General features: G+C 61.3%; 3 protein-coding genes across 7 annotated transcripts in view; 1 reads left to right on the plus strand and 2 right to left on the minus strand.

Moving 5' to 3' along the window:
- Positions 1-11,056, minus strand: PTX4 (pentraxin 4). Of its 2 annotated transcripts, XM_073015011.1 has the most exons (6): positions 10,950-11,056; positions 10,655-10,814; positions 9,627-9,794; positions 7,549-8,176; positions 3,310-3,970; positions 1-2,586 (listed from the first exon to the last, which is right to left on the minus strand). In XM_073015011.1, exons 4-6 carry the CDS (start codon positions 7,672-7,674, stop codon positions 1,946-1,948), a joined length of 1,428 nt encoding a protein of 475 aa, XP_072871112.1. In that variant the 5' UTR covers positions 7,675-8,176; positions 9,627-9,794; positions 10,655-10,814; positions 10,950-11,056; the 3' UTR covers positions 1-1,945. The 2 variants fall into 2 exon arrangements, with proteins under 2 accessions (XP_072871112.1, XP_007979699.3); XM_007981508.3 differs by lacking the exons at positions 9,627-9,794; positions 10,655-10,814; positions 10,950-11,056 and having other exon boundaries at positions 4,810-9,613.
- On the plus strand, positions 10,088-26,131 carry TELO2 (telomere maintenance 2). Of its 2 annotated transcripts, none has more exons than XM_007981464.3 (21): positions 10,088-10,334; positions 10,955-11,325; positions 12,058-12,335; positions 14,035-14,103; positions 14,358-14,505; positions 16,642-16,744; positions 17,492-17,560; positions 17,745-17,886; positions 17,961-18,097; positions 18,934-19,013; positions 19,166-19,276; positions 19,584-19,672; positions 19,856-19,947; positions 20,192-20,308; positions 20,478-20,549; positions 20,961-21,152; positions 21,734-21,825; positions 22,446-22,545; positions 22,745-22,809; positions 23,052-23,167; positions 25,519-26,131. In XM_007981464.3, the coding sequence occupies exons 2-21, from the start codon at positions 10,991-10,993 to the stop codon at positions 25,623-25,625; spliced, it is 2,514 nt and encodes an 837-aa protein (XP_007979655.3). In that variant the 5' UTR covers positions 10,088-10,334; positions 10,955-10,990; the 3' UTR covers positions 25,626-26,131. The 2 variants fall into 2 exon arrangements, with proteins under 2 accessions (XP_007979655.3, XP_072871111.1); XM_073015010.1 differs by having other exon boundaries at positions 10,132-10,334; positions 10,930-11,325.
- The window catches only part of IFT140 (intraflagellar transport 140), a 105,252-nt gene continuing 103,590 nt past the window's right edge, over positions 26,104-27,765 (minus strand). For all 3 annotated transcript variants that reach the window (XM_007981426.3, XM_007981435.3, XM_007981444.3), the window contains one exon: positions 26,104-26,809. In XM_007981426.3, coding sequence (XP_007979617.3) covers positions 26,603-26,809 — 207 coding nt within the window. In that variant the 3' untranslated portion in view covers positions 26,104-26,602. The remainder of the gene's footprint in view (positions 26,810-27,765) is intronic.

Here is a 27,765-nt window from a genome sequence, read left to right on the forward strand (position 1 = left end):
GACAATTGCTGTTTGGTTTATTTGTATGCAGTGTCCAGAACAGGCAAATCCACAGAGACAGAAAACAGACGGGTGGCTGCCAGAGGCTGGGGAGGGTGCAGTGCGGGGGTCAGGAGTGACAGCTATGCTTTTTTAGGAAGGGAACAGAAAGGTCCTAAAACTGGGTTGTGACGATGGCTGCACAACTCGGTCAATTCACTACAAATCTTTGAACTATGCACTTGAAATGGGTGAATTTTTCTTTTTTGAGACGGAGTCTTGCTCTGTCGCCCAGGCTGGATGTAGTGGCGTGATCTCGGCTCACTGCACACTCCACCTCCCAGGTTCACGCCATTCTCCTGCCTCAGTCTCCCGAGTAGCTGGGACTACAGGCGCCCACCACCTCGCCCAGCTAATTTTTTATATTTTCAGTAGAGACGGGGTTTCACCGTGTTAGCCAGGATGGTCTGGATCTCCTGACCTTGTGATCCGCCCGCCTCGGCCTCCCAAAGTGCTGGGATTACAGGCGTGAGCCACCGCGCCTGACTGAAACGGGTGAATTTTATGATAGGTAAACTTTACCTCAATAAGGTTTTGTTTTGTTTTGTTTTTTGAGACAGGGTCTCACTCTGATTGTCCTGGCTGGAGTGCATTGGCGCGATCTCGGCTCACTGCAGACTCAACCTCCCAGGCCCAAGTGATTCTCCCACTTCAGCCTCCCGAGAAGCTGGGACTACAGGCACACACCACCACACCTGGCTAATTTTTTTGTATTTTTTTTTTAGTAGGGACGGGGTTTCACCATATTAACCAGACTGGTCTCAAACTCCTGGACTCAAGCGATCCACTCACCTCTGCCTCCCAAAGTGTTAGGATTGCAAGCATGAGCCACCGCGCCAAGTCAATAAAGTTGTTTTAAAAGCATTGCCTGGGCCGGGCACAGTGGCTCACGCCTGCACTTTGGGAGGCCGAGACAGGTGGATCACTTGAGGTCAGGAGTTCGAGACCAGCCTTGCCAACAGAATGAAACCCCGTCTGTACTAAAAACACAAAAATTAGAGCTGGGCATGGTGGTGCACACCTATAGTCCCAGCTACTTGGGAGTGTAAGGCAGAAGAATCGCTTTATCCCAAAAGGTGGAGGTTGCAGTGAGCTGAGATTGCACCACTACACTCCAGCCTGAGCGACAGAGCAAGACTCCATCTAAAAAAGAAAAAAGAAATAAAAAATTTTCAGCCAGGCACGGTAGTGTGTGCCTATAGTCCCAGCTACTCAGGAGGCTGATGTGGGAGGATCAGCTGAGCTCGGGAGGTGGAGGCTGCAGTGAGCGATGATTGGTGCTACTGCACTCCAGCCTGGGCAACAGTGTGAAACCCTGTCAGAAAGAAAGAAAGAGAGGAGAGAGAGAGAGTGAGAGAGAGAGAGAAAAAAGGAAGGAAGGAAGAAGGAAGAAAGGGAGGGAGGGCGGGAGGGAACAGGAAAGGAAAGGAAGAAGGGAGGGAGGGAGGGAGGGAGGGAGGAAGGGGCCGGATGTGGTGGTACACTCCTGTAATCCCAGCTACTCAGGAGGCTGAGGCACAAGAATTGCTTGAATCCAGGAGGCAGAGGATGCAATGAGCCAAGATCATGCCATTGCACTCCCGCCTGGGAGACAGAGTGAGACTCCATCTCAAAAAAAAAAGAAAAGAAAAGAAAGGAAGAAAGTGCAAGAAGTAAGAACTCCATGGTGGTGGAAGAAACATGGCTTGTGGGCCACCTTGACCCCAGGCTTGCTCTGTCCCTGCTCACTCCCTGTCCACCTCCCCACCCCCCAGGATGGAACAGGCACCCCTATGTGAGGGCGCAGGTGTGCACAGCCAGGGCGGGTGGGGTGGCCTTTGTAGAATGTGCTGGGGGAGGGGGCGATGACGGAACGTGGATGGGAGCATGCTCCTCTTGCTGGCCTCAGCCCCTGTGCGGCTTGGCCTCAGGGACAGTGCTCCAGACAGGTGCAGTTGGCCCTCTGCACGAATCCGCCTGCCAGTGCAGCATTGGCCAGCGTCAGGATGGCACCTGTTGGGAACTCTTTCCCAATGGCAAGGTTTGCAACTTCCCCGGGAACCAGCGCCCGATCCCAGATAGCCAAGCCAGACATGCTCCCCATGAAGGCCTCGGAGCTGTCGAACCCACCCCCCACGCTATCTTGTTCCTGGCCCAGCACCAGGGACCCTCCGGGGGGGATCTCGTAGCCCTCCCTGAAGTGGGAGCCGGTGGCCACCAGCCTGCGATCCACGTGGAGCCAGTACCTGCCCTGAGTGGACGTCCAGATGACACAGATGTGGTGCCACTGGCCATCCAGCAGCGGCTGCAGGGGCAACTCCCTGAAGACCGGGTCCCCGATCACGAAGTGGATGGATCCAGGCAGCAGGGAGTCTCGGCCGTGCAGCACCAGCTTGTTGTCATTGTCCTCAGTGGCGTAGGACAGGAGGGTGCCCAGGTGGCCTGACGCCGTGCGGACCCAGCTGCAGAAGGACACGGCTCGCAGGGCAGTGACGAAGCCGGGGCTGAGGAAGACCACGTTCTTGGTGGAGGCGTTCGGAAAAACGAGGGTGGGGCCCACGCCGCAAACTAGAAACAGAGGAGGGAGGGGTCAGCTCCATGCAGGAGGCCGTACAGAAGCATCCAGAAGCACATGTGCTGTGGACGCCAGGCCTCCCGCTCCCGGCTGCCACCCTTCATGGAGCACTGACTCTGCACTGGTCCTGCCGATGGCTCCCCTGCAGCGTCTCCTTCACCCTCTTGATGGGATCACCCCAGTTCCACGGGTGGGAAGACTGAGCATGAGGGCCATACTCGGAAGTATGGGAGTATGGGAGCCCTAGCTGTTGGCCCACCCAGCTGAGCCAGCACCCCTCTCTGCCAGGGAGTCTCTGCAAATTTCATGACTCACAATAGCACAAGTTTAGGATTTCACGTTTCTGAAGGTCACAAGGCCAACACGGTCTCCCAGGGCTCAAATCAGGTGTGGGCAGGGCTGGTTCCTCTGGAGGCTCAATGAGAAACCATCTCCTGCCCTTTCCAGCTTCCAGAGGCGCCTGCACCCCTTGGCGTGGGGCCCCCTCGTCTGTGCCTCCCGCCATCTCTGCTTCCACCCTCTGACTGTGTTCCTCCTGCCTCCCCTTAGAAAGTCCCTGTGATGACAGTGGGCCCACCTGGATGATCCAAGACCCTCTCCCCATCTCCTGGCCCGTAACTGAATCTCTTTTGAGAAGGGGAGATTTTCCGGGGGGCCTGGTCTAAGGAGGAGCTGGAGGGAAGCCTGGCCATCAACTGGGAGCCTGTGGTACTTACTCTCTCCTGGCCCCCGGGGGGACCACGCCTGCCGTGGAGGATCTTTTGGGGCCGTGGCAGTCTCATTGAGTACCCGATGGCTGCCTGAGCCTGGGGGCTCCCGAGTCCCCTGGAGAGGGGCCGAGGAGTCCTGCCGGGGGCCCCTGTGCTCGGATGCAGCTTGGAGCTCCTGCCTGTCCCTCTGAAGCTTCAGGGAGCTTGGGCCCAGCAGACCAGGCTGGGTTGGGGCTGGGACGAGGGCCGGCCCCAAGGCTGTGGTGCCAGGGTGGGCCACGGGCAGCCACCCCTCCAGAGCAGCCAGCCTGGCACCCTGACTGTGGACGAGGCCCTCCAGGCGTGCCAGTGAGTCCTGCAGGGCATCCCCCTGGGCCTCGTGCGCCTTCCTCTCCCGGGCCTGCTGCTGGCTCCTCTCGCCCAGGGTGAGGCCCAAGGCCCGCAGCCGCTTGTCTACCTTCCGGCTTCGGTGCTGCAGCTTCCTCACCCAGGCCTTGAGCTGCGCCAGCTCCCCCTGCACCGCGGCCTGTGACCGGTTGACCGCCTGAGCCACGGCCTGGCTCTCTTCCGCCAGGCTCCGGAACCGGACATCAACGTTGTAGGACACGTTGTAGTTGCTGGCGACGCTCTGCAGGTGCGTCAAGGTCACCGCCTGGAATCTCCGGAACTGTAAGGAGGACGGTGATGATGGGCCGGGCCGGGCTGGGCTGGCTGGGAGGGACAGGAAAGGCTCTGCCCTCTCACGCTGGGAGCAGCGGCTGCATGCCCGGCCCACGGTCAGTACTGGCTATCTGCCCACTGATCTGATCCCCACTGTGATGCTGTGAGATGTCGTGGGTGCCAGGGACCGACCCCAGGCCATGCAGCTGCACCACGTGGGGCGTGGACTCCAGGCCCGTAGTTGGGGCTCTGATCCCTGCCCCTCGCCCCATAACCACCGGCAAGTCACTTCCCCCCATGACCCCAGCTCCTGCCTGTGAGCGGCGGGCGGCAGGGTGGCCTCATGAGTGGTTTACGAGGCCCTAACAGGAAGCACCCGGCGCAGGCCCGCCAGGCACAAAGCACTCCAGAACTGTCTGAGGACCCCGCGTGGGAGTCCGGGAGGCCGTCCACACCCTCTGCCTCAAGGTGGACCTGTGACCTCCCAGTTTCCACTCCCCATGACACTGCCCGGCCCCCATGGCCCCCAGTTACCCCGACTCGCTTCCAGACCCCCTTCTAGCCTCTGGCCCCACCTGACCCCCATGTGTTAAGAAGCTTTTGCGTCCGGTGTGAGCGGAGCCCAGCTCCTGACCCCCACACGTTATGAGGCTTGTGTCTGATGTGAACCCAGCTCAGCTTTTCCCTGGTGTCCAACTGCAGGTGAAATAATCTTCACGGATGGAAAGAGCGTCGTCACACGCCATGTCCGTGTCCGCCAAGTTTACCGCTCTGTTTCTGTAACATCTGTCTTCCAGCTGCTGCCAATTTAAAAACCCGACTGCGCCACATCAGGGGGATACTTGCCTGCTCTTCCAGTCTACGGAGCCTCTCGAAAAATGGTTTCCTGGGCCCCGCTGGGGAGGCTTCTTGCGATGAAGCCCCATGTAGATATACAGTCACAAAAACAAGAAAGAAAGACAAGGTCTTCCTCCACAAGCAACCCATCCGGAGAGACGGTGAGGCCCCAGCAGGCTCCCTCCGGGCCGCAGGAGAGGGTGGAGGTGGCGCCGTGGGTCTGTCTCGTGTCTTGTCCCCCCAGCTCTCCCGCTGAGTGGTTTTCCTTCTTTGGCCCTGGCTGGATGTCAGGTTCTTCCTGCCGCCTCCATGAAAGGCATCTGCCTTCAAGCCAGTGGGCTCTGAGAATTGCAGGTTCCCAAGGAGACACGCTTAAAACAGATGCAAACAGTTTCTTTGAAGACTTATTCAGCTGGGTGCAAGCCCGCAGGCAGGAGGCGATGGCTTTACCAGCAGCACACGGACTTGTGCTCCCACGAAGTCGAAGCAAGACAAGGAACCCGAGGGGGACCGGGGAGTCAACAGAGCCAGGTCTGCGCAGGCACCCGTCACCCAGGCTGTGCACGGCTGCATCCTGGGAGGCCCCGCCTCTCTCAGTAAAGCAATGGAAGTGTGACTGGGTGCCACCTTAATTAATTATTATTATAATAATTATTTGAGATGGAGTCTTGTTCTGTCGCCCAGGGTAGAGTGCAATGGTGCAATCTCAACTCACTGCAACCTCCGCCTCCCGGGCTCAAGCGATTCTCCTGCCTCAGCCTCCTGCCTCCCGAGTAGCTGGAATTACAGGCATGCTCCACCACGCCCGGCTAGTTTTTGTATTTTTAGTAGAGACGGGGTTTCATCATGTTGGTCAGGCTGGTCTCAAACTTCTGACCTCATGATCCACCCGCCTCAGCCTCCCAAAGTATTGGGATTACAGGCGTGAGCCACGGCACCTGGCCAATTAATTAATTTTTTTGAGATGCAGTCTTGCTCTGTCACCCAGGCAGGAGTGCAGGGTGCGATCCCGGCTCACCACAACCTCTGCCTCCTGGGTTTAAGGGATTCTCCTGCCTCAGCCTCCCAAGTAGCTGGGATTACAGGTGTGTGCCGCCACACCCGGGTAGTTTTTGTATTTTTAGTAGAGATGGGGTTTCACCATGTGGGCCAGGCTGGTCTCAAACTCCTGACCTCAGGTGATCCACCCACTGTGGCCTCCCAAAGTGCTGGGATTACAGGCATGAGCCACCGTACCTGGCCAATTTTTGTATTTTTAGTAGAGACAGGGTTGCCCCATGTGGTCTAGGCTGGGATTTTTGTTTACAGGTTGTGTACTGGCTTGAATGAGACCCAGGCGGGCCTTATGTGGAAAAGTGTCGGCCCGGCGTGGAGGCTCACACCTGTAATCCCAGCACTGTGGGAGGCCGAGGTGGGCGGATCACGAGGTCAGGAGATCGAGACCATCCTGGCTAACACAGTGAAACCCCGTCTCTACTAAAAATACAAAAAACTAGCCGGGCGTGGTGGTGGGCGCCTGTAGTCCCAGCTACTCAGAGGCTGAGGCAGGAGAATGGCGTGAACCCGGGAGGCGGAGCTTGCAGTGAGCCGAGATTGCGCCACCGCACTCCTGGGAGACAGAGCAAGACTCTGTCTCAAAAAAAAGAAAAGAAAAAAGAAAAGGGTCTCTGCGGCTGTCACGAAGGATTTTGAGATGAGACTATCCAGGTGGCCCTACAGCCGATGACAGGAGTCTTTATAAGAGACAGAGGAGGAGGCACAGAGGACACGGTCTGTGAAGACGGGGCAGAGACTGCGGTGACGCTGCCACGAGGAGCCCCCAGAAGCTGGGAGAGGTAAAGTGGGACACCGGCCCCTCCAGAGCCTTCGAGGGAGTGTGCACCTTGACCTCAGACTTCCAGCCCCCAGAACTGTGATAGGATTCATTTCCTTGTTTCAAGCCACCCAGCTCATGGGAATAAGATCATCCATGAAGTTGTCCCAGTGAGGGCACCCATCATTCCCAAGGTTGCATGAGCCCAGTGGGTGCCATGCCAGGGAACCATTGGTGGTCCTCAGGCTCCCCTTGTTAAGTGTCAGAACACCATGGACACGGAGAAGATGCAAAAAGCACGGAGAGAAAATCGTGGGCATGTGGACGGGGTTGGGACCTTAGGCCCCGGGGGACTGGCGGCCACCATGACAGCCACGCTGGTACCACATGCAGAGTGGCAGATCTTGCAGCTTCCAACTGACAATGAGTTCCATTTATTTATGTATTTATTTTATTGCAGTAGAGACGGGGTCCTGCTATGTTACCAGGCTGTTTTCAAACGCTCCTGGGCTCAGGCGATCCTCCCACCCCAGCTTAGCCAAAGTGCTGGGTTTACTGGCATGAGCCACTGAGCCAACTTGATTTCCATTTAAAGTCGTGGGTCGAGGCCTGGTGCGGTGGCTCTCACCTGTAATCCCAGCACTTTGGGAGGCCAAAGTGGGCAGATCACTTGAGTCCAGGGGTTCGAGACCAGGCTGGGCAACATGGCAAAACCCGTCTCTACTAAAATTACAAAAATTAGCCAGGCGTGGTGGTGTGCACCTGCAGTCCCAGTTACTTGGGAGGCTTAGGCGGGATGATCGCCTGAGCCCGAGAGATGGAGGTTGCAGTGAGCTGAAATCGCACCACTACACTCCAGGCCGGATGACAGAGCAAAGAATAAAGACATTTTCAGATACACAAAGGCTTGAGAAATTTGTCTTCCATGCACCCACTGTTGGACGCGGAGCTTCAGGAAAAGACGAAGCCGCCATGGGCACTGGCGAGGGCTGGAACCCAGCAGTGGATGGAGGAGGAGTTTCCGGGATGATGGGATGCTGCCCGCCCCACATCCCATCCATCGGCTCTGCCTGCAGACACAGGCCCTGAGTTTCAGCTGCTTCTCCACACTCCCACTCCGCCCCAAGCCCATCCCCACAACGGCCACCTGCTCCCCGCGTCTGTGTAGCAGCATGGACCCGTGCCTTCAATGCCTCCAGGAGTTGCCTGCCACACAAGTAAAATCTTCAGTCCCTGCCAGGGCCTTCGGTGGCCTGGCCCACAGCCTCTCTCCCTCCAGGCCTCACCCCTCCATCTGCCTCCCTCGGCTCCACCTCCCAGGCCACAGTTGTGGCCTCAGGCATTCGCACCTGCCGTTTTCCTGCCAGTGAGACTCCTTCCCTGGCTGTCACCACGTTCGGGGCTCTGCTGTAAGGTCTTCTGTTCAGAGCTCTCACCGTATTTAAGACAGTACCCACTGCTCTCTGGCTCTTATTTTCTTTTCTTTTTTTTTGGGAGGAGTCGCGCTCTGTCACCAGGCTGGAGTTCAATGGCACAATCTCTGCTCACTGCAACCTCTGCCTCCTGGGTTCAAACAATTTTCCTGCCTCAGTGTCCCAAGTAGCTGGGATCACAGGTGCATGCCACCATGCTCGGCTAATTTTTTTTCTTTGGAGACGGAGTCTCACTCTGTCGCCCAGGCTGGAGTGCAGTGGCACGATCTCGGCTCACTGCAAGCTCCGCCTCCTGGGTTTGCGCCATTCTCCTGCCTCAGCCTCCTGAGTAGCTGGGACTACAAGCACCCACCACTACGCCCAGCTAATTTTTTTGCATTTTTAGTAGAGACAAGATTTCACCATGTTAGCCAGGATGGTCTTGATCTCCTGACCTTGTGATCCACCCATCTCAGTCTCCCTAAGTGCTGGGATTAGAGGTGTGAGCCACTGCGCCTGGCCACTGGCTCTTATTTTCTTACCCTGCCGATTTTTTCTTTATTTTCTTTCCTTTTTTTTTTGAAACAGGGTCTTGCTGTGTTGTCCAGGCTGTAGTGCACTGGTAGTGAACATGGCTCACTGCAGCCTCAACCTCCCAGGCTCAAGCCATCCTCCCACCTCAGCCTCCCGAGTAGCTGGGACCACAGGCACATGACACCGTGCCTGGCTAATTTTAAAATTTATTGTAGAGACAGGGTCTCACTATTTTGCCCAGTCTTGAACTTCTGGGTCCAAATGATTCTCCCACCTCAGCTTCCCAGTGTTGGCATTACTGGCGTGAGCCACTGGGCCTGGCCTCTGCCAGTTTTTCTGCTCCAGGCCTGTCACCTAGCATATTTCGTATGTACCTTATTTGTTCCCCTGATAGGTGAGCAGGAACTTTGCATCATTTGTTGCTCAGAGGGCTTGGTGCACCAAGCAGGCATTTAATCAATATTTGTTGAACAAACGGATAACTGTTTCCCAGCTTTCCCCGCATCCATTGCTGCTGAAATGGTGCCTCTTTAGCCTGTCTTCCTGGATTGCCCCCCTCCACAAAGATGAAGCTCCCCAACACTCCGGTGCAGTTTACAGAAGGCACTGCATGTTGTAAACGTTCAGCGTCTGGCTGGCCAGCCTGGCGGCCACAGCCACAGGTAGTACAGAGCCCTTGAGATGGGGCTAGGGCCAGTAAGGAACTGGACTTATGGCCGGGCGAGGTGGCTCACGCCTGTAATCCCAGCACTTTGGGAGGCCGAGGCGGGCGGATCAAGAGGTCAGGAGATCAAGACCATCCTGGCGAACACGGTGAAACTCCGTCTCTACTAAAAACACAAAAAATTAGCTGGGCGCGGTGGCGGGTGCCTGTAGCCCCAGCTACTCGGGAGGCTGAGGCAGGAGAATGGCGTGAACCCCGAAGGCGGAGCTTGCAGTGAGCCGAGATCCCGCCACTGCACTCCAGCCTGCGCGACAGAGCCAGACTCCGTCGCGAAAAAAAAAAAAAGGAACTGGACTTACTTAACTTCGGTTAATTTACAGAGCCACATGCGTCCAGCGCTTACCTACTGGTCGCAGTTTTAATTCCACGAACTGGCCTCAATTACGGAGCCGCATTTGTTCGTATCTGACGTGATCTCAATCGTTCTTTTACTTCCTTGTGCTCCGTGTTTCCCTTACTGGCCTCTGACCCTTGGAAGCAGGGCCTTACACTCGGAGAAGAGGAGCCAGGCCTGTTGGTAAACATCTGCCGTAGAGCGAACGCTCGGCGTTCTGAGAGAATGTGGGACCCGGGGCGGAGGGAAGGGACGGCTGACATCACTCCAGGGCAGGGAGGACCGAGACGGGAGAAACTAGGGCGAGAACCGACCACCCTGGCGCAGCGAACCCAGCACGCAGCCACGTGGGGAGGCGCGGCACCGCCCTCAGGCCCCGCCCAACGCAAAGCTCCACCCACGCGCCAGGCCCCGCTCATCCCACCGGCCCCGCCCCATCCAGGCTCCGCCCCGTCCCGGCGCAGCGCAGGCGCAGAAGCGCCCTCCCGCTCGGCGTCCTCCGCAGATTCGTGCTGCGAGGCCCGCAGGGACCCGCCCCACAGGCTCAAAAAAACCCGCGGCAGCTTCGCCCGGACCCAGGAACTCGTGCTCTGGGCCAACCGACTGGGCTGCGATCGCGTTTCGTCCGGGGCCGCGGCGGCCGTGGGGAATCGGCGGCAGCGAATCGGTGGCGCGCGGGGCCTGAGCGCGCTGCAGTCAACCGGGAGCCGGGTCCAGGTAGGGTTGGGGGTCGGGGGTCGGGAATCGGGGGTCGGGTTGGGTCGGGTTGGGCTCCGGGTCTGGTTGGGTCGGTTCCAGGTCGGGGAGGAGTCCGGTCGGGGTCCGGGCCCGGGTCGGGGGCGGGGTCCGCGTGCGGGTCCTCTAGCCCCGAACCCGTGTTCCCCGTAAGCTGTTGGTTTCCAAGGGGCGGAGGAATGGCGACGGGAGCCACCCGTCACCGCTCAGGCAGCCAGAAGGGCCGGTAGCTCCCGTGGGCCGGGTTTCCCGCCTTGGGGGGGAGGACGCGTGGGGCCGCCCTGTGCCCGGGGAACACTCACCAGCATCCCGGGCCTCCACCTCCCTGTCGCGCCAGTGGCACTCCCGCTTGTGACAACCGAATGTCCCCTGGGCACAGTGGCCCGGGTTGAGAAGCCCTGCAGTGGGCAGTAGCGTGGGGGTCCCAGCGGAGGAGCGAACTCTGGGTGGAAACGTCAGGCACTGGAGGTGAAGGAGGCGGGGCAGGGTTGGGTGGGACCAGGGGTGAGGGGTGTGGGGTCCTGGGGCGCTCAGAGAGGGGCTTCCTGAGCGTGTGTGGATTATTTCCCTGCCCCAGGCTGAGCCCCGTGTCCATACCACAGGTTGCCTTCCGGTGAGGCCCAGGTCTGTCCTGCAGGATGGAGTCAGCACCCTCAGGGGTCCGACTGGCCGTCCGGGAAGCCATTCAGACCCTCTCATCTTCGGAGGATGGCGGCCACATCTTCTGCACCCTGGAGTCCCTGAAGCGGTATCTCAGTGAGATGGAGCCTCCAGCGCTCCCGAGGGAGAAGGAGGAGTTTGCCTCGGCGCACTTCTCGCCTGTGCTCAGATGTCTTGCCAGCAGGCTGAGCCCGGCCTGGCTGGAGCTGCTGCCCGACGGCCGCCTGGAGGAGCTGTGGGCCAGCTTCTTCCTGGAGGGCCCGGCGGACCAAGCCTTCCTGGTGCTGATGGAGACCATCGAGGGCACTGCAGGGTGAGTGAACTGGGCCCATCCTGGGGTGGCCGGTAGCCTCAGAAGCGATGAGAGTGGTTTAAAGGACTGGACCAAGAGCCTGTCTGGTTCCTGTGAGAGGCTAGAGAGAGAGCGTGCGTGTGGCTGAACCTCTGAACAGAAGAAGCGGTCTGTGTCTGTCTCCTTGGTGACAGGAGGTACCTGCCGTGTCTCACAAAGTCCTTCGCTTGCTCCTCGTCCGGCTGTGTCAGAGAGGGATGGGGCGGGACTACTGTTCATATCCCAGGTGGCAGAGGCAGCCTGTCAGCTGGGGGCGTTCCAGGTTTTCCAGGGAAGCACAGCTGTCATCACTGACACGTGTCCTGTGTGGACTCCCAGCCCCAGGTGGCTCCCAGGCTCAGCCTCAGATCACACTGCAGTCCTTGCCAGGACGCTGCACCTTGAGAAGCTGGGTTTTCAGAGGTTGCTGTGATCAAAACAAGCCCCGAGTTATCCGCGTCAGCAGCAGGGGAGGGGTGTCCAGTGAGACTCCAGGTTGGGGAAGCCGCTCAGGACCCTGAGAGCTCTCACACAGTAATTGCAGATATTTAGGAATGGATTAACAGATTTTCCCGTTTGGCTTGCGGTTTTGGACTTCGCGCTGGTTATGTTGTTGGGGCTACCTGTGTAATCTGGGCTGCTGGTTCCTTGTGGCAGGAAGGGGGCCCCCAGGATGGGGTTTGGGGGCTCTGCCCAACATGCCCGTGTCTTCAGCCCCAGCTTCCGGCTGATGAAGATGGCGCGGCTGCTGGCCAGGTTCCTGCGCGAGGGCCGACTGGCAGTGCTGATGGAGGTGCAGTGTCGGCAGCAGACGCAGCCCGGCTTCACCCTGCTCCGGGAGACGCTGCTGAGCAAGGTGGTGGCCCTGCCTGATCACCTGGGCAACCGCCTGCAGCGGGAGAACTTGGCCGAGTTCTTCCCCCAGAACTACTTCTGCCTGCTCGGCGAGGAGGTCGTCCGGGTGCTGCAGGCGGTCGTGGACTCTCTCCAAGGTGAAGCCCTGCCTCGGGGACCCCCTCGCCACCCGTCTTTCTGGGCCGTCGTCCCCTGCCACCCTCTGGTGCCTCACGGCCTCTGGAGACTTGGGAGTCTTTGGGTGGTGTCGTCAGGCAGGTGGGGACATCCCTGTCCCACACAGTACTGACTGGAAGGGCTCATCTGCTGTGGGCTGAAGTCCACGTGGGCTTCTCTTGTCCCTGCAGTCACTGCTGGTTTCCGGGGCCCAACTGTGCTGCGGTGGCAAGGTGGGGGATCTCGAGGCTCTCAGGTCTGGAGGCAGATGCTGGCGGTGCCCTGGAGAGCGGGTGCTGTGGGAACGGCTTCACCCACCGCTGGGCTGCAGGGCCCTGTGAGTGCCCATGCTCGCTCTGTTTTCCCTGGGGCGTCAGAAGGCGGCCGCTGCGAGTGTGCATTTCACTAGCGAGAAGGAGGCTGGGCTGGGGGCCTGCACAGAACCCAGACTGTCTGCCTGTCCCTGCAGGGTGACCCCTTCCTTATCTCGCTTTTTTTTTTTTTTTTTTTTTTGAGACAGAGTCTCGCTCTGTCGCCCAGGTTGGAGCGCAGTGGCCGGATCTCAGCTCACTGCAAGCTCCGCCTCCTGGGTCTACGTCATTCTCCTGCCTCAGCCTCCCGAGTAGCTGGGACTACAGGCGCCGCCACCTCGCCCGGCTAGTTTTTTTTTTTTGTATTTTTTTAGTAGAGACGGGGTTTCACTGTGTTAGCCAGGCTGGTCTCGATCTGCTGACCTCGTGATCCGCCCGTCTCGGCCTCTCAAAGTGCTGGGATTACAGGCTTGCGCCACTGCACCCGGCCCTTCTCTCGCTTTTCCCAAGCTCCAGGCCACAGTTCAGATGCCGGTCGAGCACCTGGGTCCGGCCTCCACTGCTCCACATGCAGCCCCCACCTTGTTCTGAAAGGGGCACCCTGGGGTCCTGGAGCAGCTCAGCGCCCCTTCAGAGCCCAGGAGGGAGCTGGGCCCCTCCAGTCCCTGCGTGGGGCCTGTGTGGCCCAAGCCCCCTCGTCTCACCCTGGGGGTTCCCGCAGCGGCCTCCCAAGCCCTCCCGTCCTTTCCGAACGTAGCCCAGGGTCGCAGCTGCTGCTCTGCGGGGCCGATGTGTTCAGGAGGCTTTGGGAACATCCAGGACATACGTGGAGCGCGTCTTTTTCATGTGTTTGGGGTTGGCTGGGGCCGTCTTGGTCCCCACGCAGCTCCGTGGCTGCCGCCCCCCCACACCCCTGCTCTCCCGTGGGGCTGGTACGGCCTGGCCCTCCTGGTTCCCCACGTTCCCTGGCGTGCGCTCCTTCCCTGCGGTGACCGCGGTGGTGCTGCTGCTCCAGGGTCTCATGCCCGGCTCAGGGCCCAGGCCTACCCTGCGTGGCCGACCCAACTTGACTGGGCCCGGTTGGTGCCTCCTCTCCTTCCTCGGCAATGTCATGCCCGTCCCGGCCTCCTAGAACCGTCGTGACGGTGAAGCGGGCTAAGGGGGGTGAAGGTTTGAAAGGGTTGTGATTTGCTTGTCACATCCCGCACGCTCCTGTTGAGATTTGTGGGGGGCTGACGTGTGCCGGCCGTTGTTGTGAGTTTTGCTGTCCGTCGGAGTCTGCCTGACCGAGAGCAGCTCCCCCCACACCTAGATGTTCTTTTGTGCCCTTCCCGCCGGCCTCCTCATCAGGCCTCCCTTTCTGTCCCAGGTGGCCTGGATTCCTCCGTGTCCTTCGTGGCTCAGGTCCTCGGGAAAGCCTGCGTCCACGGGAGGCAGCGTGAGTAGAGCTGCCCTTCCTGCCTGCCCTGCCCTGGCCCGCGCACCCTGTCCGCCATCTGCAGAAGGCCGAGAATCCCTCCTACCCCGGCCCTCTGCAGGGTCCCCTTGCCCGGTCCTGTCCTGGGCCCCTGGGGTCTGGGGCTCAGCTGTGCTGACTGGGACCTGTGGGGCTGTCCTTGCTGGACCCACACAGCCCCCGGACACGAGGCAGGTGCAGCTCCCCAGGCTCAGGTCCTCCATCTGTCCCCTCAGAGGAGATGCTGGGCGTGCTGGTGCCCCGGCTGGCAGCGCTCACCCAGGGCAGCTACCTGCACCAGCGCGTCTGCTGGCGCCTGGTGGAGCAAGTTCCGGACCGGGCCATGGAGGCGGTGCTAACCGGGCTGGTGGAGGCCGCGCCGGGGTAAGCAGCTGGGCTTTCCTCCCGCTGCGCTGGCTTCTGGGGGTCTGGACCGCCAGAGGCTGCCATTCCTTCACGCTGCTTCTCCTGGGCGCCATGCTGTGGCTGGCACCCCCATGTCGGAGCCACAGGGTGTGGGTGGTGCCCTCTCAGTTCCTGCACGTGCGGATGGTGGCCTCTGCATCAGAGAGTCCCTGTCTCTTATGAAATAGCGTCGATGCTGTGAATAGCCCAGCTGTTTAGCTATAGGCCTAAAGGCGCCGGACTTTGGGGCGCCCACCCCGTCCTGCGCCTGTGGTCCGCCGTTGCACACACGTGCGCCACCTCCAGGCTCTGCCATGGCGACGGGCGGTGACTCACTTCCCCACGTCTTTGTGCAGGAGAATCAAGGTTGCATTTCTGGAAGCAGGACTGCCAGCCATTTAACCCCCCACAAACCCTGCCAGCTCGCCTGCTTCACACGTCTCCCCTACCCCCAACGTGTGCGAGGATGCACCTGTCTCTGCCCAAAGTGTTTCCTCTTCTTTTTTTTTTTGAGACAGAGTCTCGCTGTCATGCCAAGGCTGGAGCGCAGTGGCGCGATATTGGCTCACTGCAAGCTCCGCCTCCCGGATTCACGCCATTCTCCTGCTTCAGCCTCCCGAGTAGCTGGGACTACAGGCGCCCGCCACCATACCTGGCTAATTTTTTTGTGTTTTTAGTAGAGACAGGGTTTCACCATGTTAGCCAGGATGGTCTCCATCTGACCTGGTGATCCACCTGCCTCGGCCTCCCAAAGTGCTGGGAGTACAGGCATGAGCCACTGTGCCTGGCCTTTTTTTTTTTTGAGGTGGAGTCTGGCTCTGTCGCCCAGGCTGGAGTGCAGTGGCGCGATCTTGGCTCACTGCAACCTCCGCCTCCTGGGTTCAAGTAATTCTCCTGCCTCAGCCTCCTGAGTAGTTAGGACTGACTACAGGTATACGCCACCATGCCCGGCCAATTTTTGTATTTTTAGTACAGACGGGGTTTCGCCATGTTGGCCAGGCTGGTCTTGAACTCCTGGCCTCAAGCAATCCACCCACCTTGGCTTCCCAAAGTGTTGGGATTACAGGCGTGAGCCCCTGCACCCGGCTGACTTTGCATTCTTGATTCTGGGTGAGGGCGTGCATGTTTAAGGCATTTGTATTCTTTCCTCTGTGAACTATATAATCGTGTAATCACATTCTATTTTACAGTTTTGTTGTTGTTGTTGTTGGGGGTGATTGTTTTTAGAGACAGGGTCTTGCTCTGTCTCCCAGGCTGCGGTGGTGTGATCATAGCTCATTGCAGCCTTGACCTCCTGGGCTCCAGCGATCTTCCCACCTCAGCTTCCTGAGTAGCAGGACCATAGGTGTGCGCGCTCATACCCAGCGAATTTTTAAATTTTTTGTAGCCACAGGGCTCACTTTGTTGCCCAGGCTGGTCTCAAACTCCTGGCCTTAAGTGATCCTCCTGCCTTGGCCTCCCAAGTGTTTTTTTACCTGTTATGTCTTTGTGTGGAATTGTAAGTGATGAGTGAGGGAGAAATCCAGCCATGTCTGTTTCCACACTGGCTGGAGAGACTTGGGCTCTTTCTGGAGACCCACCACCTCTCACTGGGAGGACTCTCTCAGTCTAGACCCGGGGTCTGCAGGCGACTTGCACAAGATTTGGCCCGCTGCGTGTTTTTGTAAATAAAGTATTTTTGGCACCAGTCACGTTCGTCCGTTTACGTATTTGGCTGCTTTTGGCTACAGTGGCAGCGTGGAGTGGCTGTGACATGGCTGTGTGGCCCCTAAACCCGGAACACGTAGGCTCTGGCCCTTTACAGAAAAGCTGCTGCCCCAGCCCCACATGAGGCACTGACCTTGGGCTGGGTCAGCCAAGAAGGAGGCTTTGGGGGGCGGACCCACCTCTGCCCGGGCTGGGGCGCAGGTGCTGTCTGGGTTGTCGCATTTATGTCCTGGAGAAGGGAGGATGAAGGCCCAGCTCAGGCAGTCGGAGGATGGAACCAGAGGCTCTCGGCTAGAAATTGGCACGCCCAGAATCAGGCCAGAGTCTGTGGGCATCAGAATTCATGCTCTCACTCCTTCCTGCCTCCAGGCCGGCTTGCATCTCTGGTCCCCTGACTCTGTCTTGCAGGCCTGAGGTCCTGTCGCGACTGCTGGGGAACCTGGTGGTGAAGAACAAGAAGGCCCAGTTTGTGATGACCCGGAAGCTTCTGTTCTTACAGTCCCGGCTCACGGTGAGGACGCCACGGAGGGTGCAGGCTGCTGGCTGCCCCAGCACAGCAAGAATCGCTGCAAAACATGGGGTCGGAGCAGGTGTCTGCTGCCTGGGAGACCCTGCCCGTGATTTGGCGGTGGCCAGCCGGAGTTGGCGAGGCCGTGGGTGCCTCCTTGCCCCGATGACAGACCCTGCTGTGACAGGCGCTGAGTGAGGCTTCTCATGCCTCTTAATCCTCTAGACTCCCGAGAAGCCACCCGCCCCAGCTGCGTTCTGTGCCAGGGGCTCGAGGCGGTGGGGTGGGGTGGGGTGGGGTGGGTGGGGGATAGGTCAGGTCACAGAGGAGGTCGTGCACTTCCCGGACTTGTGACTCCCGTCCCCATGGCCTGAGCCCGGAGTGGGTGAGCCAGGGCCCCTGATTCCCGGTCACTTCTTGCTTCACCCTCCTCCTCTGCTCACACGACAACTTAAGATGGCGAGTCCCCACCCCAGCACGGCAGCAGCTGCATCCCACGTTTTTATATGGGACCGTTTTATCACGTTCAGTTCGAAGGAATAGAGGCGGGTGGGTCACTTGAGCCCAGGGGGCAGCTTCTGTGGGCGGGGAGGGTCCCGCATTCCAGGAGGCAGCGGCCGCCCCTGTGCTGCTTGTCCGTCTGCTGCCCTCAGTCCGGTCCTGGTCCTGGCACGGCTCTTGGCCTTGGGAGTCCTGGGCTGGCCAGGCGGCGGCCTCGGCCTGGTGGACAGGCATGTACTTCTGTTGCAGACGCCCATGCTGCAGAGCTTGCTGGGCTATCTGGCCATGGACAGCCAGCGGCGCCCACTCCTGCTGCAGGTACGAGCCTCTTGGCTCTCTGTCCCCTCGAGGCCCTGGGAGAAGAGCTGTGCGGGGCCCACCTTGGGGGCAGGCAGGGTGAGGCTGGCTGGGCTGGGGCCGAGCTCCCTCAGAGTGGCTGTGGGCCTGGCGGGAACAGCCTGGCCCCGAGCCCCACCCAGTCCTGGGCCATGCCACCTGCCAGGTGCTGAAGGAGCTGTTGGAGACGTGGGGCAGCAGCAGTGCCATCCGCCACACCCCCCTGCCGCAGCAGCGCCATGTCAGCAAGGCCGTCCTCATCTGCCTGGCGCACCTCAGGGAGCCAGAGCTGCGGGACAGCCGGGATGGTGAGCGGGTGGCTCGGGCTCCCCCCGGCCCTGGGTACCCCGAGATGCTCAGGGGGCCTGTCTGGTGCTTGCAGAACTGCTGGCCAGTATGATGGCAGGCGTGAAGTGCCGCCTGGACAGCAGCCTGCCCCCCGTGCGCTGCCTGGGCATGGTCGTGGCCGAAGTCATTAGCGCCCGGATCCACCCCGAGGGGCCTCCCCTAAAATTCCAGGTGAGCGGGCCGTCCCCTCCACGTCCCCGTGTGGCTGGCCCGGGTCTCTGAGCAGCTGCCTCTCCAGCCCCAGGGTCACTGCCTCTGCCCGGGGTCCAGACCTGGGGAGTGTCCGTGTTGGCTTCTCGCAGGGCTGAGGCTGGAAGCTGTGGCAGGCTCTCAGCCCTGAGCTCCTGGGCCCACACGGGGTCGGGTGAGCACAGGGCCCCCGGGGGGGCTGCACACGTTCACAGACTCTCTTCAGATGGAGGCTGGGGTTAAGGGAGCCACCAGCTGCGGTTCGTCTGGCCCGGGCTGCAGGGCAGCCAGGTCGCTGTGGGTCGGTGGGCGCAGGTGTCAGCCTCTGCTGCCTGCCGCCTGGTGTGGGCGGCTGCCTGGCCGTAGAGGAGCCCTGTCTGCCTTCAGGCTGTGGCGGTGAGCGCCTGTCCTCTCATCTGCTGAGACCCTGGGATCTCTCGAGGGCATTGGCCTGGCGGGAGGCCCCGCTCCTTCAGGAGGGACCACAGCCCCCAGCTTTGAGCACACCCAGTGGTACCTTTGGCCTGAGGTGGAACCTTAGAAAGTCGCTTTTAAAAAGACATGTGGTTGTCCAGGGCCCAGCCACTGAATGAGACCGGGTTTCGAGGGAGGCCGCAGTGGGGAGTGGCTCCTGCTCAGGGAGGGGCCCTGTCTGGGGGAGGGGCCCTGTGTCGGGGAGGGGCCCTGTCTGGGGGAGGGGCCCTGTGTCGAGGAGGGGCCCGATCTCGGGGAGGGGCCCTGTCTGGGGGAGAGGCCCTGTCTCGGGGGAGGGGCCCTGCAGCCTGGCAGATGCCGCTGAGCCTGCTCCCCTGCTGTAGTACGAAGAGGATGAACTGAGCCTCGAGCTGCTGGCCTTGGCCTCCCCACAGCCTGCGGGTAACGGCGCCTCGGAGGCGGGGTGAGGGTCTCTGCACCCCCGGGACCCCACCGCTATTGCTGAGGATTCCACTGCCGGGTGGGAGCGGGTGAAAGCCTTTGTTTTGGTCCTGTGAGTCCTGAGACCAGAGGCTTGAGCGGACTCTAAATGATTTGTTCCTTGTTTCCTTAAAGCACCTCCCTCGCTACAGCCACGGCAGGGCCCCCTGCAGAGACCCCCGCAGAGATCGTGGATGGCAGCGGCCCCCAAGCACAGCTGGCAGGCTCTGACTCAGAGCTGGACAGGTAGCGGCTCTGCCACCCCAGTGGGTAGCGTGCAGGAGGCCAGGAGGTGCACCCCTCACACTCCAACCTGCGGCCCCGTGCGGGGCTCCCTGCCTGTTCCAACCTGCGCCCCGTGGGGGCTCCCTCCCTGCTCCGTCCTTGTTCTCTTTTGTTCTCATGGGAGGGCTCCCAGCTCCCAGCTCTGCTGCAGGTGCAGGGGCTGAGGTGTGAGGTCCACATCTTGGGGTGGAGTGAGGGGTTGGCTCTGCCGTTGGGCACTTCCTCTCACAGGCCGTGGGCTGTTTGTGTCTGCTCTGCCCTCCCCCAGCGATGATGAGTTTGTGCCCTATGACATGTCGGGGGACAGAGAGCTGAAGAGCAGCAAGGCTCCTGCCTACGTCCGGGACTGCGTGGAAGGTGGGCACGGGCCCCTGGAGGGCCTTGCTGGGCTGAGCATGGGTCTCGCTCACAGCCTGGTTCTGCCTCAAGGGGTCACCAGGAAGCCCTGGGCCCAGGGTGCCAACCGTGCTGCTGGCTCTCACGGGCTCAGGATCAGGGTCAGGGCTGAGGCTGACTGAGGCCTGTCTGGGTTCTGTGCAGCCCTGACCACATCTGAGGACGTGGAGCGCTGGGAGGCGGCCCTGCGGGCCCTTGAGGGCCTGGTCCACAGGAGCCCCACAGCCACTCGGGAGGTGAGTGGGGGGCGGGAATGGGTGGGGAGGCCCAAGATGGTAGCTCCCTCAATGCCGTCTGTGTCCTGGCCACTGAGGGTGACATCTGGCTCCCCTGTGTGACTCAGGGCTGCTGCCTCTCCCAGAAGGGCCACGGTCTGGGGCCTCTGCTGGGGTGGGTGGCTCAGGCCCTGTGAGTCTCGGTGAGGCCTCACGGCGGGTGGCTGGGTCCAGCAGGTTTTCCAGCCCTAACCTCTGTGTGCAGGTGAGCGTGGAACTGGCCAAGGTGCTTCTGCATCTGGAGGAGAAGACCTGTGTGGTGGGATTTGCAGGGCTGCGCCAGAGAGCCCTGGTGGCTGTCACGGTCACAGACCCAGCCCGGGTGAGTCCCCGTACCCGTGGCCCCGGCCAGTGCAGGCGCAGTGGGAAGCGCTGGGAGCTGCAGTGCCTGAGGCTCGGTCCCATGCTGGAGCTGGCTGTGAGGTGCCTGGAGGTCGCCCTGGGCAGACCTCAGGTCCTGGACCACAGCAGCCTCTCCCCTGTGCCCTCAGGTGGCTGACTATCTGACCTCGCAGTTCTATGCCCTCAACTACAGCCTCCGGCAGCGCATGGACATCCTGGACGTAAGTGCCTCCTGGTCTTTGGTGCCGCCTCCTCCGCCGTGTTCTGAGGTCCACCCGCCCGTAGCATGTGCCAGCGCGGCGTTGGTTTTGCTGTGAGGCCGAGCTCCTGGGAGAAGGGCGTGCGTTTGTGGCGTGGCGGGACTGCGTGGCTTTAGGATGAGGCTGCGCTGGGCCCTGGGCGTGTTCTCATTTCCTGGAGCACAGAGCCCACCTTCCCCACCTTCCCGCCTACCAGGACGCCGTTGCTGTGAGATACAGGGAAGTGACTTTTCTCCTTGTTCCCAGAACACACATTCCCCCGGGCGGCGAGGGCCCCTGGGCCCGTGTCTGAGGTTTTGGCTGATGACTTGACTCTTGGGAAATGTTCTTCCCTGGAGCAGTGGCGACTGCCTTGGGCCTGTCTCCCTCCAGGTGCTGACTCTGGCCGCCCAGGAGCTGTCTAGGCCTGGGTGCCTCGGGAGGGCTCCCCAGCCTGGCTCCCCGAGTCCCAACACCCAGTGCCTGCCAGCGGCAGCCGCCTCTCAGCCTGGCAGTGCCATGACATCCGACTGGCGGGGAGTGGTGGAGGAGCGGATCAGAAGCAAGACCCGGCGGATCTCCAAGGTTAGTGGGCGCCTGGTCCGCTCACGGGCATGGGGACCACGGGTGGGCGGGAGGGGCGGTCAGACACCTCCAGGCGCTGTCTACAGCGAGGGGCGGCCGCATTCGCAGGGGATGGTGCCTGTGCTGGGATTCCTGAAAGGCAGGTCCATGGTTCGCGCCGAGGAACTGGACCTGGCTGTAGGGAACCCAGACTGGGCGTGGGGACATGCTACGAGACAGGTGCCCTGGTGGCGCTCTGTCCTCAGAGCGTCTGGAGATGTTTTTGGTTGTCGCTGGCGGTGGGTTGGAGACCAGGGAGGCATCCTGCAGTGCCCAGGGCGGCCCCGCCTGACGCTCCTCCAGCCCTGAACGTCCTGCCTGCAAGGTCGGGAATGCTTAGTCTGCTGCCCGGGCATTGGCTGTGGAGCCCGAGTCACGCCACCAACCCCGCGGGGCCTGGGAGCTGGGCAGGGCCGGAGGAATAGCCCAGGGAGGCAAGGCGAGGCTGGGGTCCACTCTGCTTTGTGGGATCCTCTCGGGCTAGGGGTGCTGTGCCCGCTGCCCAGGCCTGCGCCTCTGTGAGCGCCATGTGTGTCTGGCAGGGTGGCCCGAGGCAGGGCCCAGCAGGTGGCCCCAGCAGATTCAGCTCCGTGGCTGGCCACTTCTTCTTCCCCCTCCTTCAGCACTTTGACAGGTGAGTGGGTGTTCTGTGGGCCTGTGGACGTGGGGGACAGGGACCCTGGATGTACCCCTGTGGCCAAGAGGTTTCCGGGCTGGGGTCTGAGTGGGCTTGGGTGTGAATAGGGTTGCGGCTTTGCTGTGGCTTTTTGTAAGCCTGTGTTAAGTGGCAGGGAGCGTTCTGCAAAGTTCCTCTGTGGTTGAGCTTTGCTGTGAGGTGCCAGGCGTCTGCTCCGATGCTGGGCTTGCGGCATGGCCGGCAGTGCTGCCCGCACGTGCCTGACACCACCAGCCACTGGGCCCTCCTCGCCGCCTGCTGCCTCAGCCAGTGCTGCTCTGGCCCCAGGTTCAGGGCGTGAGGCTCTCGGGATGGCAGAGAAGTGTGGGGCCTGCGTCATGGTGCAGCAGGGGTGGGGGTCTTGGCGTTGGGAACTCCCGGCCCAGGTGGGCTTGTGCCAGACAGCCCTGCAGGGGGAGTGGGCACCCAGGAACGGTCCTGTGGTCTCAGTGCAGGCAAGGTGGTGGGCGCAGGGGGAGGGGCTGTGTGGGGCTCCCTCGGTCTCCCGTAGTGGCCCAGGATGTTGGGGACCTGGCCCTGAGGCGCCCCTGCACCTTGGGCTCCATCCTGTGCTCTAGGCCTGTGGTGACCTTCGACCTCTTGGGAGATGACCAGCTGGTTCTCGGAAGGCTGACGCACACCTTAGGGGCCCTGATGTACCTGGCTGTTAACACCACGGTGAGCCGGGAGAGGTCGCTGGGCGCTGGCCTGCGCTGCCCGTGGATCAGGAGCGCTCCTCAGCCTCACCTGCGCCCGGGGATGGGTGTCTGAGGGAGGGGCTGCCTATGTGGGCCCCCAGCAGCGGAAGCTGCCCATGGGTGCTAGGATGTGGGGACAGCGTGGGGACCCCGCTGACTGTCTCTCTGCTGGTGTCCAGGTGGCTGTGGCCATGGGCAAGGCCCTGCTGGAATTCGTGTGGGCCCTTCGCTTCCACGTCGACGCGTGAGTGGCCTGTGGGGCTGGGCCAGGCCAGGGGTGCACGTAGACACAAGGGTCTCATCGTGGGGCCCCCATGGAGCCTCGAGGTGACTGACTGACAGGCAGCCTGGCCTGGTACTTCCCAAATAGGAAATGTGCCAGGCAGGGCCGCAGCGTGGGTGGTCCACCGCACTGGGGGAGTGGGAGGTCTCCCTGGCCTGGGACGTGGTCCCTGCCGGTTTCAGCCTCCACCTTTCTGCTGGCAGCTATGTGCGCCAGGGGCTGCTGTCGGCCGTCTCCTCCGTCCTGCTCAGTGTGCCTGCCGCGCGCCTGCTGGAGGACCTGCTGGACGAGCTGCTGGAAGCCCAGTCCTGGCTGGCGGGTAAGTGTTGGCCCAGGCTCTGTGTGTGTGTGTGGTGCAGCTCCTGCAGGCTGGGCCTGGGCCAGCTGGCTGGGAGCCGGGCCTCTCATCTGGGGGGCACGTCCCTCTCGCGGACATCCAGAGGCACGTGGTGGCCCCGGTGTGGGGAATCCAGTGCCTGGTTCCTGTTGTGGCCGCTGTGGAATCCTGCAGGGGAGACGAGGGAAGACACCTCCCTCCACAAATGGGCTTCCTTCTGAGAAAGCCCCCAGGACAGCCCTGCAAGCCCAGAGCCCCTCCCTCAGGCTCACCTGGGGAACGTTTGGCCACTTGGCTCCCCCCATATGTGTTCTTTTTATTTTTAAAACGTTTATGTAGTTTTTTGAGACGGGGTCTTGCTCTGCTGTTCAGGTTGGAGTGCACTGGCACGATCTTGGCTCACTGCAGCCTTGAGCTCCTGGACTCAAGTGATCCTCCCACCTCAGCCTCCTGAGTAGCTGGGACCACAGGTGCACAGCACCACAGCCTGCTAGCTTTTAAAATAATTTTTGTAGAGATGGGGTCTTGCTGTGTTGCCTGGGCTCATCTGAAACTCCTGAGCTCAAGCAGTCCTCCCACCTCGGCCTCCCAAAGTACTGGGATTACAGGCATGAGCCACTGCGCTTGGACACTGTAAAAGTCAATCGTGAACGTTGTGACCTTTGGCCTTTCGGTACTTGAGCTGGGCCTAAGGACAGGCCGCTGTGACCCCTTGGGACCCACACAGGCAGAGTGTGCAGGCCGGAGGTGCAGCCACCCCCGCACTGGCCTGATCCTCGACCCTGCTGGGGCCCCTCTGAGCCCCCACACACCTGCCTCCCTGGGCCCCTCTGAGCCCCCACCCGCCCGTCTCCCTGGGCCCCTCTGAGTCCCCGCTCACCCATCTCCCTGGGCTCCCCCAGCTGGTGCAGTCTCGGTACCTTTTGTTGTTTGCTTGCCCTTGTGGTCCAGTGACTGGTTTGTGGGGCGCTTCGGGTGGGTTCGCAGCCCAGCCCCTGAACCAGCCTCGGTTTCCACGTGTTTGTCAGGAGGGTCCTGGGTGATGCGGGTCCTTCCCAGGGACTTGCGCTCAGGCCTCTGTGCTGGGGGACGCTGGGGGATGCTTGTGGTGAGGTCACCTTTCCCGTGGGGCTGGGCTGTGTGCCTCTTCTGCCCCGGCCGTCTCCCCTCTCCCCACCTGGGCACAGTGCCAGTCTGCTGGGTGTGAACGGGTGTTTCCCACTGGAATGGAGCTGATGAGTCCCCGGGGATGGGCTGAGGAGCAGAGCATGGGACCAATGGACACAGGAAGGGCGGGCCCAGCTCTGCCCTGTCCCCTCCCAGGCCCTGTGCTCAAGGTGGCTGTGAATGTCTTCCCACGGAGCAGCTGGAGGGTCCTGGGCCCAAAGTGCAGGGAGCCTGTGCAGGGCTTTCCTTCTTTTAAGGGGGTTGCGGTGCCCCAGACACCGGTCTCTTGGAGCTGCTGCGCAGCCCCTCCTCAGCGTGCTCTCGCCCACTCGCCCTGCCTGGAGGAGGAGAGGTTCCCCCTTGGCCAGTGGAGCCACTGACAGGGCTGGGTGGGCGAGCACATTCCCTGCAGTCCCCGGCCTGCCTCCTTCCCCAGAGACTTGGTGCCTGCCACGTCATCGTCTGGGGGCTTTGGGGACCTGAAGCACCAGGAGGAGCAGGGGGTCTCTGTCCCTCGGCCGATCCCATTCCACTCAGGGCTGGTGGGGTCCCGGCAGGGTATTGTCCTTTCACAGGCACCTCTCCCAAGGGTCTACAGGTGCTTTCTCACCCTGCGATTCTAGCCCAGTCTGGGGAGTAGTTGTGGCCAGCAGAGCCCCTCAAGGCTCACCAGGGCTCCAGGCTGCAGGAGACCGTGGTGAGGGTCCCAGCACTGCGGGCAGCCAAGAACTCTGGCTCCGACCTGGGCGGGGCAGTGTGCAGTCCCAGACAGCCCAGAGGCCTCCCCACAGGCAGGTGGCACCTCCCGACGCCCACCACCCGGATTCCTAGGGTCTTCTACCTCTGACCGCAGCCCATGTCTGCTGTCCAGCACGGAGCGGGCCCTACAGTGTTCGGGTGTTCCCGGGCTGTGTGCCCCACCCCAGGCCCCCTTCCCATGGCTGCCTGTTCCACAGCTCAGGGCAGCCCTCCGTGTACAGTGCTGCCTGCACAGAGCCTGTGGCACGCAGGACGTGGCCTTGGGGTGGGTCCGGGCTCACTGCAGACCCAAGCCCCCTTTCTTCCACGGAGTCAGGCCTGGCGGGGCGGTTCAGGCAGACTGAAGACAGGAGGAGGGAGAATACGCCCTCCATGCTGCCTCAGCTTTGCTTGTCACTTGCTGGCAGACGTGGCCGAGAAAGACCCGGACGAGGACTGCAGGACGCTGGCACTGAGGGCCCTATTGCTTCTGCAGAGACTCAAGAACAGGCTCCTCCCACCCGCATCTCCCTAGTCCCTGGAGGCCTCCCCAGGACCCCCCCGCCGGCAGCAAGGAAGGTGGCCGAGCAGCGGAGCCAGGCTTTGTAGCGAGGTCAGGTCGGCGGCAGCGTCCGGTTCGGAGAGTGGAGATGCAGGAAGGCCGGCCTGCCGCTATTTATAGCGCAGCAAGTCTGCTAAAAATACACTGGGCCTGGGCACTGCCGGCGGGACATGGCAGCCTGGACGTGGGGCTGTGGCCGGGGCCGCGGGCGTTGCTGGTGGGGTTGACTCCTCCAGTGAGGGCAGAACCAGGCCTGCAGGAGGCGAGGACGGTGTACCTGCTGCTCAGAGCCCCCAAGGCACTCCTGTGAGCGCCACCAAGCAGGACAGAGCAGCTCTTGTCCCAGGTCCCTCGGGCTGAGCGCCGTGTCACCAGGAGAATCGTGCTTGCGGCCCAGGCAGGGCGTGTGGCTCCTGGATGGGCTTGTGGGGCGGGAGGACAGGACACGGGCTCCCAGAAAATAAACTACTTTATTGGAATTGCAGGAGTGTTGGTGGCCGGTGGGCAGAGCCTAGCAGGGGGTGCAGCCACCAGGGCCCGGGTGTCCCATCTGTTGCTCAGGAGCCGTGGGTCTTGCAGGAGTGTGGGGGGATGTGATATGTGGGGGCAGGTGCCCCAGCCCTCCAGCTGCAGCTTCCTAACCGAGGTTCTACAAGTTTCTCAGGCTTTACAGTGTGTAGTTGGGACAATATGATGGAAGGGTGAACCCGACTCCCTTTAAAGGAACGAATCCACAAATCTACGGAGCTGCCGGGCACCCGGAGGCAGCAAGGTGCAGATGGGGCACAGCCTCTGCCGGCCCGGGCCGCTGCGTTCCTGCCCAGCTCTGTTGCATCTTCCATCACAGACGTGTTTTTTCCCAGTGAAAAGGCTGGCTTTGCTGCAGCTGACTGGAAAATTCCAGAAGGTGCCTTCCTGCAGCAGCACGCTGGTCCTGGGGCCCAGGCCCATCAGGGGTCGTCATCTGCCTCTTCCACCACCTCCTCGTCCGGCTCCCTGGGGTCCTCCATGCTGTTGTGGCAGACCCGCTCGGGCACCGTGCGTGGCAGTGGGAGACCCAGCCCCTGGTGCACGGCGTCCACAGCCCGCGGGCTCACGTAGTAGGACATGTTGGCCAAGGGAAGCTGCCGCCGCATCTCCTCCAGGAATCTGTAGGCCTGGGGCAGAGGAGCGGATGTTACTCAGCTTTCCTCAACAACTGGGCACGACTCTGCCCGCAGGCCAGGCACATGCTGCTGCCCCTGGAGGCGGGTGCGGTGCCTCCCTGCTAGAGGACGCAGTGCACTGAGGCTTCCCAGTGGTGATGGGGGGATGTGGCGATGAGGGGATGCGGTGCCCGCGGACCGCACAAGTGCCATGTGTGGATGGTTAACAGGAAGCTTCGGTTGGCCTTTCAGCTGGAAATGCAGAGCCAGGGCCCTGGAAAGTCCCTCAGCAGCTGTGCAGAGGCCTGCTCCCCCTGCGTGCGCGGGCAGAGCTCCCGGGGCGGCAGAGGCCCTGTGTTTTGCACTCAAGTCTTGGGAGTGGACGTGCGTGTCAGACTGGAGGGCAGGCAGCAGTATCTAGTGGTTTGTCTTGGGTATTACTATTTTTTTGAGATGGAGTCTCAGCTATGAAGATAGATATAATAAGCTTGTTGGATGGCCCCTCCCATCACCCGGCAGTGGACCTGTATTTAAGGCAGGCCTCAGCTGGGGTGGGCGCTGGTGGAGTGCAAGCCTTCCACGCAGTCTCAAATCAGAGGGTGAGGGCAAACATCTACAACTGAAAAGATGCTGCCTCAGATGTTGACAAACCACTCTGCCATGTGCCGGGCACTGTGCTGGGGACACAGGGGACACAGGACATAAGGACACAGGAGAACAAGCTTGGCTAATGCTGTAGCGGGGAGTCCAGGTCAGGCTGAGGTCCTGCAGTGGCAGAATTCAGAGAAGGGTCGGCACAGGGAGAGAGGGAGAGGAAGGAGCTGGCCAGGGTCGAAGAGGGACCCTGTGGTCAGAAAGGGCCAGTGTCCTCCTGATGCAACCAGGGCCTAGCGTGTGTGACTGCTCTGTGTGCAGAGCTAGCTTTGGAGAGGGCAATGAAGTGGTTTCCAGAAGGCAGGCAGAGGGTG

This window comes from Chlorocebus sabaeus, chromosome 5, assembly GCF_047675955.1.
Source record: "Chlorocebus sabaeus isolate Y175 chromosome 5, mChlSab1.0.hap1, whole genome shotgun sequence".
NCBI lineage: Eukaryota > Metazoa > Chordata > Mammalia > Primates > Cercopithecidae > Chlorocebus > Chlorocebus sabaeus.

Coding starts and splice junctions, on each gene's coding strand:
- PTX4 (XM_007981508.3), bottom strand. CDS start 4,950: ATGGGTTGCTTGTGGAGGAAGACCTTGTCTTTCTTTCTTGTTTTTGTG. Junction 3,971..4,809: donor TCCGTAGACTGGAAGAGCAG/GCAAGTATCCCC, acceptor TCCTCCTTACAG/TTCCGGAGATTCCAGGCGGT. Junction 2,587..3,309: donor CCCCCGGGGGCCAGGAGAGA/GTAAGTACCACA, acceptor CTCTGTTTCTAG/TTTGCGGCGTGGGCCCCACC.
- TELO2 (XM_007981464.3), top strand. CDS start 10,991: ATGGAGTCAGCACCCTCAGGGGTCCGACTGGCCGTCCGGGAAGCCATT. Junction 17,887..17,960: donor GCTGCGGGACAGCCGGGATG/GTGAGCGGGTGG, acceptor TGGTGCTTGCAG/AACTGCTGGCCAGTATGATG. Junction 19,673..19,855: donor CGTCCGGGACTGCGTGGAAG/GTGGGCACGGGC, acceptor GGTTCTGTGCAG/CCCTGACCACATCTGAGGAC.